General features: G+C 32.2%; 1 protein-coding gene across 1 annotated transcript in view; it reads right to left on the minus strand.

Annotated features, from left to right (window-relative positions):
- GBE1 (1,4-alpha-glucan branching enzyme 1) overlaps positions 1-21962 on the minus strand; it is a 267431-nt gene that overhangs the window by 72741 nt on the left and 172728 nt on the right. Inside the window, exons 8-12 of the mRNA XM_041734884.1 lie at positions 18216-18331; positions 13595-13722; positions 8929-9027; positions 4444-4554; positions 1245-1416 (exon numbers count right to left, since the gene is read on the minus strand). Of these exons, the coding sequence (XP_041590818.1) occupies positions 1245-1416; positions 4444-4554; positions 8929-9027; positions 13595-13722; positions 18216-18331 (626 nt within the window). The remainder of the gene's footprint in view (positions 1-1244; positions 1417-4443; positions 4555-8928; positions 9028-13594; positions 13723-18215; positions 18332-21962) is intronic.

Raw genomic sequence — 21962 nt, forward strand, 5'->3', positions numbered from 1 at the left:
AATTGAGTCAAGATTACTCGAGTTCTTTTTTTTTTTTTAAAGGATCTTTTTTTTCAATTATTTTTTTTAGGTAGGCTCCATGCCCAGTGTGGGGCTCACACTCAATAACCCTGAGGTCAAGAGTCATGTGCTCTACTCACTGAGCCAGCCAGACATCCCAAGATTACTAGAATTCTTGAATGCAGTGGGTTTCAGGAATTAATGATGTAGGACTGACTGCATAAACTCAGCGGCTTTATTTTGGTTCTCTGTTTAGAAAACTGTATTAGTTTCCACACACACAAGGGAGACCTTTCAGTTTCTTTTTAAGCCATCTTAGATTGTAACAACTAAATGAATTGCATTTGTAAATGAAATGAAACATTAAAAAAATCACTCACTAAACTCCCATTTCTCCTTACTTTCCATGGAGACATATTTATACAGGTTCATAGGCCCTATCTTTTTATCAGTATATAATTGAATGAATTGATTGTGCAAGTAAGGCCTTACTGGAATGGCTGTATTTGTGAACAATGTTCTTTGAGTCAGGGAGGACCAGTTGCTTTTAAGGAAATGAGGCTGATTTTACTTATGGATATAATGCCTGCAAAGTTCACTCAGGGAACTTGGCAGCAGCCTGGCAAGCAGAGTGCAGTCTCCCAAATCAGGAAAGTCACTTCTGGACAGCTGAGGGATATTAACAAATTTTGGTGATCCAAGGAGATAGCAAATCCATCGAAAGATGATAAATATTTATATATATATAAATATCTCCTTTGATAGTTTTCCTATTATATATATATAAATATCTCCTTTGCTTTATTTTTCACATTTATAATATAAATATACTAGTGTACAATTACCTCAAAGACCAATAATCTTAGCTTGACATGTTATGACATGACAATTATGTCTTTCTTATGTTTAATGTGCAAATACTAAAATAATAAAACAACCTCTAGTGATTAGATTCAGAATAATAATTCTAAGTTTTAAAAATAGTTCACTCCACTGGTTGACAAAAGCATTAAATAAAATGCCAGCTTATCAGACTGCTTTTTATCGTTTATTAGTATAACAGTGATCTTATAGTAATTTAATTTGTTCAGGTCATATATGACTGTGCATTAAAGAAACAGGGCTGTAATTTTCTATTTTCAAATCTGAACAGCCAATTCAATCTATTCTACATGATTTATGTCACATGTAATCTTAGTTAATGTTCTGAACGTAGATGGGATATGTGTTCAACTCATACTTACCCATGAAATTGAGATAACCTTCTCCACCAAGAGCATGAGTAATGAGTCGAATCATTTTATGAAGTTGTATTCCACGATCAATAACTGGAGTAAGTGGGGTCAGAACACTCATGTTGGTATACATTTCAGCATCCATCAACCAAAATGCCAGTGTCTTATCCCCTACAAGTGCCTAGGGAAATAGAAGTCACTGAGATAAGTACAAAGAATAGGTACTAAGCAGTTGTGATTTATACTAGAATAACATGTAATTAATCATGAGTTGGGAAAGAATGTAGGAGGTGTTTGAATTAGTATTAATTTCAGGTATTTTCCAATTGTTGCTTTCTACACAGAAAGTGAAGTGGTAAAATCAGGTGAGCTGGTCAGAGATCAACATCATCTATTTTCAAGATATATTTTTATTTTTAAAGAGCTTGGTGAAAACTCAGGATATAAGAGCCACCTGAATATTAGACCTGAGCTGATGTTTCAAGTTTTCACAATTTGGAATAAATATTTATTATAATGTTCAGAATACTACATAAATTTTAAAATAGTTTGTGTTACTATGATTTTGTTTGTTTTGAAAGAATGGAAGACTTCTTAAAAATGATTTATATGCATATGTATTTATATTTATGTATGTGTATTTATATATAAAACATAGGTACATAAATACACTAAAATGGACCCTATTTACCCTTCAGCAGAGGGTTGACAGGTTTTTGTTAAAATGTAAAGTTTGCTTTCTCATTGAATTTGGCACCTGATCTAAAATTAGTTTATTTTATATGAAAATGTAACAGTTGATAAATAGGATGGGTAATTTAGAAACATCTTGAGTAGCAGAAGAGAGCCTTCTTAAAAATCTTAATTATTAATGGTTAAGAATTGGCTAACTAATGCAAAGTATTTTTCATTGACAAAAAATAATATATAGTGAAACATATAAGAAAGATTAAACCATAATATCCTTACTCTATTATAATAATTTTAATTTTTAGAAAAATATTTTTACCTATAAACCTGTTATAATTTCTAAACAATTTTGATTAAAATGACTTTTCTTTAATATTCTGTTAGAAGAATATCTACTTATTCTGTGGTTTTGTCCTTATTTTAAGGGCCAAGAAAGAATTGCCTCAGAATATGGTTCCGGGCATTAGAATTCTCAGAGTTTGATTAGATGGTAATCGTCATCTGTATTACTTGAGTTCAAATTATTTTACTTTATCAATGTAGACTCTTTGTTCTCTTAGAGGTAAGTATTTTAAATCTAAAAATATAAAGTGAATGTGTACAGTTATGGACTAAACTGTGCCTTCTTCAAATTCATGTTGAAGCCATAACCTCCGATATGACTACATTTAGAGAGAGCACCTGTAAAGAGGTCATCAAGATTAAAGAAGGTCATTAAGACTGTGACTTTAATCCAATATGCGTGGATTCCTGATATGAAGAGGAAGAAATTCCAGGATGAGTGTGCATGGAAAAAAAAGACTACTTGAGAACAGAAAGATGATGGCCATCTGCAAGCCTCTTCAGGAGAAACTAAACCTGCTGACATCTTAAATCTTGAATCTGATAAAATTATAAATATGTATGCTTATTAAGTGAATAATACAAAAAATATACAGCAGAAATATCGAAATAATTTTGTAATAGGATCATAGATTAAAGAGATAAACATATTTACACATAAAATATAATCAAACGATTCAGCTTAACAATAACCCACAGCCCGCGGACCAACTTAAACGATTCAAAACAAGGGAAAGGACAAACTGTTCAAGAACCAGTACTGTCTAATAATTATTTAGCAAATACATCATGTATACGCGGTCTCCAAACTTCTTTAACAATGAAGCCTATTTTTGAGCTACACTTACATGGTGGTATCTTATATGCCAGATTGAAGCTGTATTTCATTGGTACGTGTGTCAGTCTGCTAGGGCTGCCATAACAAAATTCCACAGAAAGGGTGTATATAAACATAGAAATTTATTTCTCACAGTTCTGGAGGTTAGAAATCCAAGATCAAGGTGACACTAAAACTCTACCTGTTTACCTTAAATGGTCAATTTCTGCAAAAATAACAGGCTTATTGTTTGAGCTTCCATTTTCTTAATACACATAATGTAAATAATTTTTTTACAGATTTTATTTACTTATCTGAGAAAGAGACAGAGAGAGGGAGAGGAAGGAGAGAGTGTGAGCCAGGGAGAGGGGAAAGGGGCAGGGAGAAGAGAGAGAATCTCAAGCAGGCTCCAAGCTGAGCACGGAGCCTGAGATCATGACCTGAGCTGAAACCAAGAGTCAGCTTAGAGTCACCAATAAACATAATACTTACGTTTATTGAACGTAAGGCTGGAAATATAAAGCTAATGGAAACAAATATTCTGCCTAAATGTGATGAAAGCATGAAGGATGAGGCAACTACTTTTCCCTATACAACTAGACAAAATCTTGAGGGAGAATATGACATCTGAAGCAAGGTGGCAGGACTCCATAGAAACTTCCCAGGGGCACTAGGCATTTGCAGGGGTGTGTGGGAAAGTACAGGATTGGAACAAGGTTGGCTTATTCAAGAAAGGTTGGGAATTTTATCAGATTGAAGAATAAAATGCTTGGGGAGTTGAGCAGAGAATGAAGGCAGAAACTTTGGCTTAGGCCAGAATATGAGTAGCCTTGAATGAAAAGATTTAATCAAAGATCTGGGTTGACAAAATGAGCTTTGCTCTTCGGAAAATATCTCAGACTGCATTAGAAAGGATGGGCCAAAGCTGGACAAACAGAGGTCAGGGTAATTACTTAGCAAGAGATTTCAGTGATTATGGGCAAAAATGATGAAAGCTTGTCAAAAAGCATAAAAGAAAACCTTTAGAAGGAACCCTAAAATGGAAATTAAAATTAATCTGGATCAGCACCAATATTCCTCTTGCTACAACAAAGGAAAACACATAAGAGAACACTTGCAACTGTCATTTACCATTTTTTAATTACAGTTTGGTAGAATAAAAATAGTACTTCATTTTGAAGCTGGAATTTATAGATCTGCAAAATAATTTTAAAATGTTTTTCAAATATGAAAAAATTTCACATAAAGGTATAATTCTATTAGCTGTTTTAAACAATAGATACTTGCATTTAGATATATTTGTGTTAGATATGTTAATAAATAAAGAGATACAATTAATTTATACACATATTCATTTACCTGATCATGGCTCTCTGCATAAGCAATGCATTTTTCAAGGTAGCGTCTGTTTGTGAGTGTGTACACAATATTGCCCATATTCCAATCTTCGTCTTTAAACTCTTTAAGTAGCTAAATGCAAGAGAGAAAATAATTTGAATAAACCATTACTGTTCTTACCTTAAATCACTATCTGAGGGCATTCATCATATCAATTCAAGCTATTTGACATATAGATACAAGTGCACCCACGTAGCAAAAATATCTTTGGTTAAACTTTCACTAAAATCACAGCTTTTATACAGACTATTCAATGACAGTTATATGGTGTGTCCGTGCGGGTATGTTTGTTTTGTGCAGATCATTGCACTTTAGGATTTTTTCGACCTTTTTTCCCCCTGTAACAACTGCTACCTCTTGGTTAATGACCACAGTGAAGTGTTATTGTGCACGTATCTTTCTGTAACTTTCACAAAGGAGAGATATTCTTGCTACATTTGAATAAAGAAAATTTTAGCAGGAATAATGTTTTGTTCCATTCTTTAAAAAAAAAATAATAACTAAACAATGACAATTGTTATTTCAAAGTTTAAAGGCTAATTATCATGAAATAATTACCATCTTAACAGACCAGACATTTCCTTCTCCACTTCAGTTAACACTCAGACTACAATCTGGCTTCTGCTCTATTTCGGTGCAAAGACCTTGCCAAGATTGCAGATGACTGTCTCTTAGGTAATAATTTCTCTTCCTTAGGCAATTATTTGCTGTACAGGTTGAGAGTACTGACTCCATCCCTTCCTATGAAAGACTTTTCTTCTTAGTCTACTGGTGTGAAACTCTTGATCATTTTGTTTTGTTTTCTTACCACTCTAGGCATCCTGCATTTTCTTCTTCTGCCTATCCTATAAAGCTGATGTTCCTGGAAGCTGTTCCTAAAAATAACCTCTCTTTTCTAATTAATACATTCTTTCTGCATGCGTTCATTTCTCTGTCCAAAGTGTCAACTGCCCTCCAATAGGCAGAATTCTAGATCGTCCTCATGATTCCTTCTTCTCCATATTCACATCTCTGTGCAATCAGTTCTTTACCTACAGTGGAGGTAATATGATGGATGTCCTTTGAAGAAACCATGAGATAGCAACTGAGTAATGTTTTAAGTTATTAGGTTTCTGGTAATTTGTCAAAGAGCAACTAATGCAAAACTAATGCAGATTTTGATACGAGAAATGGGGTTCAGGCCTTCTTGAATCTTTATTTTCTGACTTTTGCCCTACAGAATTCAGATGTGCTTAGCCATCTCTCATAATTACAGTGTGAATCACTGAGCATGAGATAGCAGACTGTGTTAGGCAGAATAATGGCCACCTATAGGATGTTCACATCCTAGTGCCCACAGCCTATGAATGAATATGTTGTCTTCCAAGCAAAAGGACTTTAGAGATGGAATAAACTGTAATACATTGAGATGGAAAGATTATCCTGGATAACCTGGATAGGTCCAAGGTAATTAGAGGTAATTAGATCCCCCTTTGGATCTTTCTCCAAAGGGGGCATAAGTTGTCAAAACAGGAGAAAGGAAGGAAGAAACTTAAATATAGAACTAAGTCTTAAACATTGGTTGAACAAAAATTAATCCAAAATGGACCATGGATTTAAATATAAAAGTATAAAATGTTTAATAGAAAACATAGGAGAGTCAAAGAATTCTTAGGCTTGACACCAAAAAAGGTCTTTATAAGAAAAAAAGAAAGATAAATTGGACTTTGTCAAATTTAATAGACAAAGAACTTTTGTTCTGTCAAAGTCTATATGAACAGGATCAAAAGGCAATAGACTGGGAGAAAACATTTGCCAACCACATATCCAACAAAAGAGCTTAATTTAGATTATATAAAGAACTCTCAAAACTCCACAGTAAACAGATGATCCAATTAGAAAATGGTCAAAAGATATGAATAGACATTTCATCAAGGAGGACATATAGAAGGCAAATAAACACCTGAAAAGATAAGCCACTAAGGAAATGCAAATTAAAACCACAGTTAGATATCATTACACACCTATTATAGAAAGACAAAAATAGGTGCAAGGATATACAGAAACTGGATCTCTCCAACATTGTTGATGGGAATGTAAAATGGTATAGTTACTCTGGATAAGTTTGGTAGTTTCTTAAGAAATTAAATATCTAGCTACTCAAATAAATATTCAACTACTATATGACCCAATAATCACACTTTTTGGCATTTATCTTAATTAAAATTTATGGCCATACAAAATCTGCACACACTTGTTTATAGCAGCTTTATTTATATATAATAGCCAAAACCTAGAAACAGACCTGATGTCTACAATGGGCAAATGATTAGGCAAACTGTGGTATATCTATACCATGGAATATCATTCAGCAATAAAAAAGAATCAACTACTGATACATGCAACAACCAATATGAATCTCCAGAGAATTTTGCTGAGTGAAAAATGGCAATCCCAAAAGGTTGCATATTATATGATTTCATTTATATCACATTCTTGAAATGAAAAAAAAATTACAGAAATGGAGATCAGATTAGTGGTTGCCAGTTAAAAAGTGATTGGGACAATATGAAAGAACTTTATGGTGATGGAAATATTCTATACTTTAATGGTATAGGTGTCGGTATCATAGATGTGAGACTATACCATAACTTTACAAGATGTTACCATTGGAAAATGCTGGTAAAGGGTATCAGATCTCATTGTATTACAACTGTTCTTACAACTAACTACATGGGAATCTACAATTACCTTAATATAAAAAGCTTAATAAAGAAATTTTATATCATAAAAATACAAAATGCTTAATAAATATTTGGTTAAGTTAATGAATTCAATTAAATACTTAATTTAACATAAAAAGGTGATAAAAGGTAGATAATAAAAATGATCAACTAAATGAAAAGAGATGCTACAAATTCGGCATATTTTAGATAGGCAAGTATTTGTTCAGTAAGTGATTAAATATGATTAAATACAATATTCCAAACTACTGACTTTGAACTAATAGAAGTAGAAAGTGGTAAATAATTTGTTTTTGAACAACAAGAACATGAATGAAATTTAGCGTTCAAATCTAACTCAGACCCTATGGGTAGATCACGATGATTAGCATATACATTCTGAGTACAGCTATCATTTGGATTGATACTCTTGTGTGCTTTACTGACATTTGGAGAAACAACAGTTATTTATGGAATTATCTTTTTAAATGTACAAATTATAAAAGTAGAGGAAATCATGGAATTTTTAAAAAATATTATTTTAGTTATCTCTTGTCTTATTAACTGAGTTTCCTGCTTTGGTGATACAAAAAGATTTTTAAATAATTACATAAAACAGAAGATGACATCTGTCTTCAGAGAATTCATGATCTAACAAGACATGATGGTCATATCCTAAACATAGGACAATACATTTTTCCATTCGTATGAGGTACTAACTCAGTACCTTAAGGATAAAAGGTACAAAAATGTTTTATAAGTTAAATTAATTTTATTTTTTAAACAACTGTCATCATTGTTCAGAAAAGGAAATATTCTTGAATCTGCACAAAAACTGGTAAAGGCTTTTCAGTAGGAGGTGCAAAAAGGAAGATTTGGCGCTTGTGAAGGGAAAAAAGTCTGCATGGAAGATTAGAAATCCTAAAAGATGGTGGGTAAAGACCCTTAAACCAAGGTGAGAGAACTGAAGATCATGGTATTTTTGTGCAAATTCAAGAATATTTCAAGGTGTACATCAACCTAGAATTATTCCCCAGTCACAGCCCACACTGGGATATTTCCTTATACATATTCATACTATGATTATGGACATAGCCACTCAGAAATGTTCTATGTCAAATCTAAGTCTATATAACAACATTGGTCTTTTAGGCAAATATTAAATAAAACAAAATATAATCCATGGTACTTAAGCGTCATTAAATTTAATAAAATTGCATTAGAAATTATATGCAAAGTATAATGTATTCATTCCTAGGGCTTGACACATGGTAAGAATTTCTATAAGTTAAATAAAGGAGTAGATGAATCCAAATCTGTTGAGGAAAACAAATACTATGAAGCAAGTAGTAGGAATTAAGGAGTAACTTCTACACTGATGATCTGGAGCAGAAATGGATGCCTTAATGATGTTTAATGTATTTAAAATAGAGCACTAAAGTTTCATAAAACTTCATTGATAATTGCACAATTCCATGTACACAGCTAAACATTATTTTAATATTTTTCCCTTGCCTGAATAACTCAAGTATGAATACTTTAAACTAGAACCTTTAGAACTTTAAGTACCTTATTAAAGAGCACAAGAATCAACACACTAATGGGAAGATTTAATATTTCAATTAGAATAGTTAATAATATTTATAACCAATGACCACAAATTATAAGATAAATCAAAGACATAATAAATAAACCAACATAATACATAGTATTTACAGGAAAAATAAATCATATGAAATCTTACCTGGATCCATTTATCTGGAATTGCCATGGCTAATCGATAATCAAAGCCACCCCCTCCCTGGGAAATTGGAGAACAGAGAGCTGGCATTCCTGATACATCCTGAAACAAAATACACCAGCATTATCAGTTCATATCGCTCAGATTCTTGCTAAATATTCCTCTGACGGTAAATTCTAGGCCAATAAATAAAAACAGTAAATGGGAGCATGTATTTTTGGAATGTTTCAGCAGGATAATTGTGATGGTAGTTTCAACTATGACAGTAAAAGGCAAAAGATTTATTCGATCTGAAGAGAAACCAGAGTATAGTATATCTCATTTCCAAGTAAGGACAGCTTCAATCTCATGAGGCAATTTTTTTTTTCTTTTTCTTAGTATCATAAAGTAGACACAAAAGAGTAAGACGATTACTGCTAAAATACAGTTTTTTAGACTTATTTTTGAGCTACTGTCTGAACATTTTCCTATTGCTTTCATCAAACACAAAAATGCACGTGCAATTTATCTGTAACACTTATTCTCTTTGTATATAGTACTGACATGGAGTGTATTTTGTGAGCACCTAGCTTCTGAGGAGATTAAAAGAAGACAGTACATTAAGAATGAAGCAATAAGATGGCTTTCACTATAGTCAGCTATACTTGAAGTGGGTCTTAAGGTTATCTGGGGGATCCTCTTCATCTAGAAGATACAGAAACTGAAGCTCACTCAGGTGAAGGGATCTTTAAAGGTATGTGTCTCAATGGTAGAGTCAGGACTCAGATGTCAGGCCACTTGACAGAGTGTCTTCTTCCTCTGTCATGCTACCACTAGATTACTGATAATCGAAAAAACACACAAGAGGAAAAAAAAAAAAAGATGGTGTAAAACCCCAGATGTAGCAAAAATATATTATACCAGCAACTATGGTGAAATATGAGCCACATATTAGCAACTCTAACTCTACAATATCTCTCAAATAAATCCTTTTCCCTTGCTTCATTTCTATTGCCACTGTCTTATTTAACCTTCATTACTCCTTACTTAGACCATTATGCTTCTAAATGCAATTCCCCATCTCCAATTTCCTTTCACCCAAACTGCAGCCAAATTAACATTTCTTGTTTTTAAAGATTTATTTATTTACTTTAGAGAGAGCATGAGAGCACAAGCTGGGGGGAGGGGTGGTACAGAGAGAGAAGGGGAGAGAGAAAGAGAGAGAAGCAGACTCCCCACTAAGCATGGAGCCCCACATGGGCTCAATCTCACCACCTTGCGATCATGACCTGAGCCAAAATCAAGAGTGGGACACTTAATCAACTGAGCCTCCCAGGAGCCCCACAAATTAACAATTTATGAGACCGTGCCCTATCACTGCCCATCAATAACTTCCAACAGCCCAAAAATCAAAACCTCAAATTCTTTAGCTAAAGATTCAATTCAACAATCATGCTTTAAGTACTGATGATATAATTTCCTATTTGATTATCTGCCTCCTTACTGGCTGTTAGAATGTAAGATCTACAAAGCAAGGGTTTTGTGGTTGTTGCTATTGTTGTTTACTGATATATGCCAAGAATTCAGAGTAGTAGAAGAGTGCCTGAAATAAAGCAGGAACTCAATAAAAATTTTTGAGTGAGTGAGTAAAGGCACTGTCAGGAATTTAAAGGTAAATAAGACATGATATTTGACCTTTGGGATTCATAAACTAGAACCAAAATAAACATATACACATTCATTATCATGAGATGATAATGTAATATAGTTGTTACAATTGTTAACTGAGGTACACAGAAAGCACAATGGAGAGATCTATATCTTTCCACCATAATTTCTACTGCTATATTTCAAGTACTAAATATATCACTCACTTTTAAATATTTACTCTTTCCTGTGCTTGTCACAAGCTCTTCTATGCATGTCACTGCCCAAACTCTTCCTTGTATTATTATCCTTACTTTCTAGAAAAGACTGTCACACACTCTGAGCTCTTTGAAACTTGACTCAAATGCTTCTTCATCTGTAACACCATCCCCAAACTCTTCACACAGAAGAGCTAGAAAAAAGAAGTATATGACCTCTTTGGACTTCTAAAATAATTTAATTGTTTTCTAATGAAAGAGAGAGGCATTTAAATATAGTGCATAATAGAATATATTAGTAAGAAAGTGAAATATTTGTCAATAATATCTTATTTCTACATAGCACTTCATAGTTTATAACTGAAAAAAGGACAAAAAAGTGAAAAGGATGAATGCTTAAAAGAAAAAAATGTAAATGAGATTATATCCACCAAATATGTCACATTTTCACTAATATAGTAGGCATTTAGTTTGATTCTTTATAAAAACTAGTTGAATATGTAGTAAATATCAGGCTCTCGTGTAATTATAGACAAAACGCGTTCCCAGAAGACTTTTCCTAAGACTGGTGATAGGCTGGTATTAAAGACCAAGATAATTTTTCTCAAAAAACCTTAAGGAGCTTTCTATATTTGTTTTAAAGGTATTTTTAGGAAATACTTTGATAGCTAAAAACAAAAAAATTAAAAAAATATTTGTGGACACCAAATGGTCTTGACTCTTGTCTGAATCCTAGAAAGTTACTCTGTTAACGCACATGAGACATTTATAGCTCTCTTTTGAAAGAGAAGAGTTAATGACTTTTCTTTTAAAATCTTAAAAAAAGGAAAAAAAAGGTAAACATAAAGGTCACTAAAATAAATATACTTTAAATATAAAAAATTCAATACCTACCAACATAGCATATAAAAATGATTGTGTTCCAAATAAAGTTGAAATACTTTTTTTTTAAATATCTAAGGTTTGCTATGACTATTCCAAAAGGGAAAGAAAATATCAATCAAAAAATATTTTTAATTAATGTAGCAAAGAGAACCATGGGAAATGGTAGATACGTTCCAGAAAAAAAGTCTTCAATTTTAGTAATTGTCATTATAAATAAATTTAAATTTCTACTATAGGACTTTATATAAATTACTTATGTTATATACCACATTCCTTTCTTAAAAAAAAAGAGTTCATGAGGATCAATTTAACATTGAAGAGACTCCCACTAGACAGAAAAGTGATGTACTGAAATTGAAGTAGTTTTCAATTTAAGTAGAATAAATTGAAGACACATCTTGTTAAAAAAAAAAAAAAAAAGCTAAAACCAAGTAATATAAAGTAGGCTAAAGTCTCAAAATTTCATTGGTAGAAACACTGATAATCAGACAAGGCTCCCTAGATGATGAAAGTATTTTACTTGAAATGAACGGAAAGATCAATGTAACAATTTTAAGTTTCATGTATTAAATAATTGCTTCTTTTTCTCCAGTACCCACTTTTGATTTGTACTGTCATTAATTGTTTGTAGTAAATTTTCATTTATACTGTCTCTGCTTTGAATTGTCATAAATATAATTGACAAAAGTTTTTTTGATGTTTGACAGATAAAAATATAGAAAAGACAGAATAAAAGTTTAAAATACACTCTGACATTAAAAGATTTTCGGTACATAAAGTAATTAGTGAGATATAAGATATGACCAAAAAAAAAAAAAAAAACATATGACCAAATGTAGGGAAGTACAGAGGGTAGAATAATACAGGTTTATCAAAATGTTATTATAATTGTGTTTTTTATAATTCTGTACAAGAATTTATTCTAGAAATTTAGGGTCCATTTCTCTGTTCCTAGAGTATATTTAGAAGACAAATGTCTAAAGAAAATAACTGCTCTCTATCCAGGGATAAACAAGGAAATCATTCCACCTAGTTGAAGAGTCAGGGTTTTGAGAAAAGATGTATAGAAAAAAGTCTATACAAATAATAAATACCACAGAAGGGAGATTTGTCACTACTACTTTTCATTCCCATGAACTAAATGTCGACAACGTGCAAATACAACTGAACTATGACTCTTTGAACAATATTCTTGCTATTTTCATATACCAACCACTACACTTTGTACAGAACAGTTTTAACACACTAAATTCAATTTTAATAATAATTTCTAGTAAGAGGACTCAGAAAACCAGAGGGATTTTAGAACGAAATCTAAATTAGCATAAGCATTTAACAAACTTCTTGATTTATCACATTTATCACCAAGAGGGGAATTGTCAATTATGCATATACTGAATTATATCATTACAGTGCAGCTTTGGGACAGTTAATCATGAAACTTCAGTAATCATGAATAACTAGTGAACATTTGGCAATCCAAGAGCAATAACGTAAACAAGAAAGGTAATCGCATCAGAACAAGAGAGACGACTTCAGAGAAGCTTGCAGGCAGTGAGCCATGCCATCTCTAATGATTAAAACAGAAAAGGAAAAATAAATAAATAAATAGACACACATTAATATTCAATTATTTTCTCTGCTGAAGGTCTCACAATGGAAGGACCTGTCCACTGATTAGGATATTTTACTTTCTAACCACTGGCATTTTTTTTTGTAACAATGGAATGATAACAAGTAATTAGTGCACACTATCTCCTAATAAGAAAACACTGAATTCTAAATAATGTGCCACTCATACAAGATAGCTGCACTATAGTGAGGCTATAATTTCAGTTATGCAATTATTGACAACAAGAGATTAATCGCTCAAATATTGTATGCCGACAAAATGTTCTATATTAAAGGGGGTCAGAGGGTAGAGATGATCATGGCTTTACCTCGGCTACTGTTATAGAATCTGGATATAACGTGTGAACCAAATGATTTGCCAACATGAGATAAACCAAGGCATCTTCATCTACTTGAAGTCCAAAATATTCATGGTAATCACCTGAAAAACCTGCACCTAGAAAACAGAAAATCAATATACATGCATTTTTTAAACTTTCAAGTCTTAACTTAGCATAAATACCCCCACCAATCGGCTTGTTGAGATCTGTTTTGTTATCATAGCAAAGTGTAATGAGCCTTAAGCCTTAATATCACGAAATATTATCATCAGCAAATATATGTTCTAGCTTAGAAAAGTTCTACATATCAAACATTCAGATTTCAGATAATCCTGCAGGTCAAGTTTTGTTTTTGAAAAGCAAACACAGGCATTTTAATTGAAAATTTTAATGTAATTTTAAAATAACAACAAAAAAATGAAATGATACCAAAGGGAGTTCTAGATTTCAATTTTTAGAAACTTTTTTTTTTCTTTTTGGGTCAGGAGATTTTAATGTTATTAGCTGGCTACTATTAGATCCCTTTGAAGTAAAGAAAGGCAAATATGAAAACCATCATAACATTGAGAAATAGTTTATATTTTTTAAATATGTGCTTCAATTTATGCAATGCAGATTTACTATATGAAAAAAATTTTAACATCTTCCCAATTTTCTTCTGCCTTCCCTTCCCACACTCCTAATTTTGGTTGCTTAGCACTTAATGGGGTTATACTACTTACTTTCAATTCTTTGAATTGTTTACTCACTTTTAATTAAATCAAATTAGTGTCCAACACCTGCCTTCTTCCTCCTGTTTCCCTATGCCAAATTTTTTATTTTGACTCACTTTTTTTTTTTCAGTTTGCTGGATCTCATCACTAAATGATATTCTCAAATATAATTATGGAAGTTTTATTCCACAAGTTCTTTCAAATTAATATCTGAATAGCAATTCAATTATCAAATTCTTGATTCAAATTTTGTTTCCTAAGAATTTTGTAGACATTGCTTTTGGCAATAGAAAAGTATGAGTTCAGCCACTGTTTTCATCCACACAGGTAAATTGCTTTCTCTGTCACCTGCTGAACTTCTCTTTATCACTAAATTTTATACATTGAACAGTTTGTGTCTTGATGTTAATTGCTTTATCTCTTTTTTTTTTTTTTGGTTCATTCCCCTAACTACACAATTCCTTGGGAAATACTAAGGCCTCAGAAGAGAAAGTTTCTACAGGGATATTGCAGGTGTTATAATCTAGGAGAGGCTCTTTCTTGATCTTTGCCATGCTTTCCTTCTTCATCCTTTAAGTCAGCTTCTCTCCAAACTCGAAGCTACCAGTGAAACCTGTCATGTTTTATAGATACAACTTCTTTCCTAGGAACATTTCACCATGATTAGGAGCAGATAACAGGACACTTTGAATATAGCTTCTTTCCTTAGCAGCCACTTTTCAAGATTTTCAGTTTAAAGTCCCTTCTTCAGATTGGTTATTGCTGGTAAATATTTGGCCATTAAAAATAATAGTTATTCACCATATTATCTGCTGAGGGATTAGGATCTGTGATCCTACTTCTTTGAACAGTTCTTAAACTGAAGATCTCTGATCAATGTTCTTTAACTACAAATTAATGTATAATTTAATTTTAACTGTGAACACCTATATTTCAAATATACACATTTTTGTCAGTGTTTAATATGCAAAGGGACCTACACATTTACAAATATTCCTATTTATTTATTTATTTATTTATTTATTTATTTCTGTTACTTAGTTCTCATTGCAATGATGTCATGTTCAAATTCTACGAGTGCTGCAAAACATGGTTGACTTAGAAAACATTTTATTTCTTTGGCTAGGACTTACAGTACTGTGTTGAATAAAAGAGGTGAGAGTGGACATCGTTGACTAGTTCCTGATCTTAGAGGAAAAGCTCTCAGTTTTTCATCATTTTCAGTATTTGCAGATGACACACCATATACAGGAAAACCCTAAAGATTCTACGAAAAACTAATAGAACTGATAAATGGATTTAGTAAAATTGCAGGAAACAAAATTAATATGTAGGAATCCATTGAGTTTCTATACATTAATATGAAGTAAGAGAAATAGAAATTGAGAAAACAATCCCATACTGTTGCACCAACAAGAATTAAATACCTAGAAATGAACTTAATCAAGGAGGTGAAATACCTGTACTCTGAAACTATAAAAACAGTGATGGAAGAAATTAAAGGTAATACAAACAAATGAAAAGCTATTCCATGTTGACGGAATGGGAGAAACAGTACTGTTAAAATGTCTATTCTAGGGGCAGCCTGGGTGGCTCAGCGATTTAGTGCTGCCTTCAGCCCAGGGTCTGATCCTGGAGACCGGAGATCGAGTCCCACATTGGGCTCCCTGCATGGAACCTGTTTCTCCCTCTGCCTGTGTCTCTGCCTCTCTCTCTCTTTCAATCTCTCATGAATAAATAAATAAAATCTTTTAAAAAAATTAAAATGTATATTTTATCTAAAGTAATCTTCAGATTCAATGAAATTCCTATCAAACATGAATAGCATTTTTCACAGAACTAGAATATATAACCCTAAATTTGCATAGTACCACAAAATCCCCCATATGGCCAAAGCAATCTTGAAAAAGGAAAACAAAACTGGAGGTATCACAATCTCACACTTCAATATCTACCACAAAGCTGTAGTAATTAAAACACAACTGTACTGGCACAAAAAACAGACACAGAGATCAACAAACAGAATAGAGAGTCAGAAATAAATCCACACTTTTATGGTCAATTAATCTATGACAAAGAAGGCAAGAAAATATAAAACTGGACTCCTTTCTTAGACCATACATAAAAATAAACCCAAAATAGATTAAAGACTTAAATGTGAGACCTGAAGCCATAAAATGTCTAGAGAAAACACGGGCAGTAATCTCTTTGACATCAGCCATGGAAACATCTTTCTAGATAGGTCTTCTTTGGTGCGGGAAACAAAAGCAAATTAAACTACTGGGACTATATGCAAATAAAAGGCTTTTGCACAGTGAAGGAAATCATTAACAAAACAAAAAGACAAACCTAAAGAATGGGAGAAGATGTATGCAAATGATGTATTGATAAGGGGTTAATATCCAAAATATATAAAGATGTATTGATAAGGAGTTAATATCCAAAATGTATAAAGAATTTATATAACCTAACATCAGAAAAACAAATAATCCAATTAAAAATGGGCAGAGGATATGAATAAAGATTTCAAAGAAGACATACAGACAGCAGACACATGATTAGTCAACACTAATCATCAAGAAAATACCAATTTTATTTTTTAATATTTTATTTATTTCTTCATGAGACACACACACATACACACACACACACACACACACACACACACACACACACAGAGGCAGAGACACAGGAAGAGAGAGAAGCAGGCTCCATGCAGGGAGCCTGATGTGGGACTTGATCCTGGGACTCCAGGATCCTACCCTGGGCCAAAGGCAGGTACTCAACTGCTAAGTTACCCAGGCATCCCAAGAAAATACCAATTAAAACCACAATGAGATATCACCTCATACCCATCAGAATGATAAAATTAAAAAACAAGAAATAACAAGTGTTAGCAAGAATGTGGAGGAAAAGAACCCTTGTACAGTGTCGGTGGGAACGTAAGTTGGTGCAGCCACTGTGGAAAACAGTACGAAGCCCCCCCCCCCCAAAATTAAAAATAGAACTGCTATATTATCTGGTAATTCTACTACTATTTACCCAAAGAATACAAAAACACTAATTCAAAAAGATATATGCACCCCTATGTTTATTGCAGCATTACTTATAATAACTAAGATATGGAAGTAACACAAGTGTCCATCCAGAGGTGAATAAAGAAATTGTGATTATACACACACACACACACACACACACACACACACACACACACACGTAAAATGGAATACTACACAGCCATAAAAAGAGTGAAATCTTGCCATGTGCAACAACATGGATGAGCCTAGATACTATTATGCTAAGTGAAATAAGTCAGAGAAATACAAATACCATATGATTCCACTCATATGTAGAATTTAAGAAACCAATCAAATGAACAAAGAAAAAAGAGACAAACAAAACCAGGCTCTTAAATATACAGAATAAATTGATAGTTGCCAAAGGAGAGGTAGGTGTGGGGATGGATAGGTGAAGGGGATTAAGTATACACTTATTTAAATGAACATTGAGTAATGTACAGAATTGTGGAATCATTATTTTGTAAACTTTTAATCTAACACTGTATGTTAATTATATTTAAGAAGAAAATGTAAAAAAAGACATTTTTAAAGGAGAGCTACATATTAAGGATAACATATTATTAAACAGATATATTTCAAAGAAAGCATTATCATTTATTTACTTATAAAATGCATTTATATCCAACCTCTTGCCAAAAAGGATTAGAAGTCACTAGAGAAAGGACATACACAATGGAACTAATAAAAATCAAGCCAACAATAATGGTCATTGCAAATCTGCAACTGAACTCTAAATCTAGTTTTAATCTTCCAATAAAAAGATAAAAACAAAAAATGAAATCATTAGTTGCATCTGTAATATATCAGGCTACCTACCCATTCCGTGGTGATGATAGAGCATAGACGTAACACCATCAAAACGAAATCCATCAAAGTAATATTCTTCTAACCACCATCTTATGTTTGACAGAAGGAATCTTAAAACTTCCCAGCTAAAATATTAGAAAAAAATATTTAAACATTGTATATAAAAAAATAAAAAAATAAACATTGTATATAGTGGTTTCTTTGATTGTTATACATTGTTTGCAAAGAGTATTAATTATGATTATAAATATCTTAGTAATCATGATGTTCAAAGAAATATTTAAAAACTAGAAAGCTATTATTTATTACATTTGACGAAATTCATTCTAAGAGGTTATTAAATTTCTTTAGTTGCAAAATCACTTGATATCAAAGAAAGACTGAAAAAATGTGTAAGTTTGGTTCAAAGTACAGGGACTCTCTTGTTCAATGCTGTGTCCTCAGCAACCATACAGTGATTACTACATAGTATTACTTACAACAACAGCAATAAAAAAGACTGTTACTTATCTCTAAATTTTATCAAGATTTTTTATGCAACATAACCATATGTTACATATGGTCACATATGTAGTTACATAGTACCTCCTTTTTGAAAATATAATTTCATTATCATTAGAAAAACTACCTTCAATGTTTGCTTAAGATATTTCCTCATTCTACAATTTCAAGCATACATTAAAAATAAAAAATTTTAAAAAAGACTTAAAGTCAACCACATGATAACCAATAGTACATTTACTAGACTATTATGTTTTGTGAGGATAAAGAAAAAGGAACCTAATTACTAAAACACACTTGAGTACTAAAGTAACAAGTTTATCAAGTTAAAGAGTCCTACATCCATAAAAACAAAAAGAAAACAAGGAACTGTTATAAGTCAATTAAAACACCACACAAAACAAGCCTATTTCGGACAATTGAAAAGAAGGCATTATCAATTAGTATTTTCTTTAGTCATACAGCTATGGTTGAATTCTCTATCTTATTATAACTCTGGTTTTAAGACTTTAATACCTCATTTAGTTTAATGACAAAGCAGTTATAGCAAACACAAATCTTTAACCCAGTTAAAATTTATGTATTTTTTAAAACTTCCATAAATTAAAGAGCAATCTTACATAAGTGGATATTAAGTCAACACAATCAACTTCAGAAGAGTAAATGCAAACTTTGGGAAAAGATGAATTGTTCATAATTAACTGCTTTAAATAAGTTACTTTGACTTTTGCAAACTTACTGAAATAAAAAAAATAAATAAATGAAAAAACAGAAATACAAGCAATCCAGTAGATCCGAAAAGGTAGTGAGGAGGTTTTAGATTGCTAGGTCCAAGTCATGCTGAAGGTAGAATTTGCTTGCTAATGTTTCTACGAATGCATATTCATTTAGGAATTAAGGGAAAAACAACAAAAACAACAACAAAATGTTTACCAAAAAGAAACTAATAAAAACAAAGAGGTATTCCACAACTGAACATAATCAAAATTAATTTATTTGTATAGGACTTTCTACCATCTACATAGTTTTTGAAGTTTTATTTAAATTAAAAAACTTATTTTTAGAGCCATTTTGGTTCACAGTAAAATAGAAAGGAAGCATGTCTATAAGTTTTAAACAAAGTTGCTATGGGAGTACTCCAGAAGCATATCAATAATCCTTAGTAAACAATATTTTGAAAAGAACATACTTTTCTAATTTGATTATTCAACTGGTAATGTATAACTCTGAAAGGTAAATGGAAAGATATTTTTAGTCATAAATACCCAAGAGTAGAAACAAAACCTATTTAAATACTATATATCGGGATCCCTGGGTGGCGCAGCGGTTTGGCGCCTGCCTTTGGCCCAGGGCGCGATCCTGGAGACCCGGGATCGAATCCCACCTCGGGCTCCCGGTGCATGGAGCCTGCTTCTCCCTCCGCCTGTGTCTCTGCCTCTCTCTCTCTCTCTGTGACTATCATAAATAAATAAAAAAAAAATAAAATAAAATAAAAAAACTCTAAATACTATATATCTTGGGTAAATGAATGAAGATATGAATGTGTAAACCAGAGGTCACAAACTGTCTCTGGGCCTAATGTGGCATGTACTACTGTTTTGTCTACCTTGTACAGTACTTCAAATCCTCCCTTTGAATGCCAACTCTACCCAGTCTCTGTCACTCCATGTTTACCAATTCCAGCCCTATTTACTCATTTATACAACTAGCTTGGGCTTATGGACAGTTGCTATCAATTTATAATATAAATATTATGGACTTAATGTTTTCTAGGTAGACTAGACACAGATTTAAATGTAAAAACTGTGTCCTAATATCTACAAAGATAAAAGAAAAAAAAAAGAGCCAACGATAGTGGAATACAATATAAACAAAAAAGGGGGATAATGTAAACTTAATAAGTGAAAAGAAAGTATTGCCCAATATCATTTAGTTGATTATAGGCAGCATTATTAATGACCTATTCATTCCTATCACTGCAAAATGTGTTCTCTTCTTGACCAAAAAAAGCTCAATGTTTTAAAAGAAAAAGACATATTTAGCTGAGTAGACAGATTCTTGGCATGGATAAACAAGAAAATAATTCCCTGTGATAATCTGAAAAGAAACAACAATGACAAAGGAACATCCAAATTTTGGAAATCTAATGGGTTAAAAAAATACTAAATCCTACATGTGAGAGCTTAAAATGTTCTTAACCTGAAACAATGTCTAATCCATATTAATAATCCTGGAAAAAAATTACTGTAAGATTGAATTGATAGGAATGAATCAAATTGTGCTGCTTTCAAAATTATTCATTTTATTATATCTTTTAAATCATGGGTGAAGCATAAAATAGCTGCATTACCTGTAAAGACAGAAAGAGACATACAAAATTTTATGGAAGGCCAAATTATCTATAACAAAAACAGTAAAGAAATAAAATCTAGAAAGCTTTATTTTTTATAACAAAATATCAGGAAACACATTCAGAGGAAAAAAAAAAATCAGACCTAAAATTTTGAAGTTGTTAGCAGCAAATGAAAAGTAAAAGTCAAAAATATTAATCCTCTGGTTATATACATTTTCTAAAATTAGGTTATTAAGAAGAGTTAAGTAACAACAACAATTAGTCTTATAAGAGTAATATTTTATAATTAACTTTTGTTGATTCAGAAAAAAATAAATTACTAGTGCAGGAAATAGGGGGAAAGACAGACTCATAAATGTGTACTGAATAGTTCTGTGATCCCAGTTTTGTGTCTCTTACCAGATAAATCTAGACCGACTAATTCACTCTTGGTAAACACCGTATCCTGATGAAACTAACTTGAAAACACAGATTGCTTGTACAGAATGAGAACTTTAGAGATCTAAACAAGACAGAACCAGGAAGACTGAGATTTGAGTCTATAAAATAACCAGACCTTTCATGGACACAATCTGGAACTCAAACTTGAAAAACAGTAGGTCATGGAGCCTATATTGTCATTGGAATGAAGATGTAGCTTCCCCACCCTTTGCTTCTTACACTATGTAAACGTCCAACATAATATAGACAGTGTATTAACTATTATATAAATAGATTTATCCTAGGTTACTGAACTTAAAATACAAGAAGAAGGTTATGCCAGGGGTCTTCAGAACCTCCAGGTTCAGGATTCACTAACAGGACACATAGGACTCAGCATATACTTGTGATCATGGCTATGATTTATTATAGCAAAAGGATAAAGAGCAAAATAAGCAAAAGAAAGGGCACAAGGATGGGGC

The sequence above is a fragment of the Vulpes lagopus genome, chromosome 20 (genome assembly GCF_018345385.1).
Source record: "Vulpes lagopus strain Blue_001 chromosome 20, ASM1834538v1, whole genome shotgun sequence".
NCBI classification, from domain to species: domain Eukaryota; kingdom Metazoa; phylum Chordata; class Mammalia; order Carnivora; family Canidae; genus Vulpes; species Vulpes lagopus.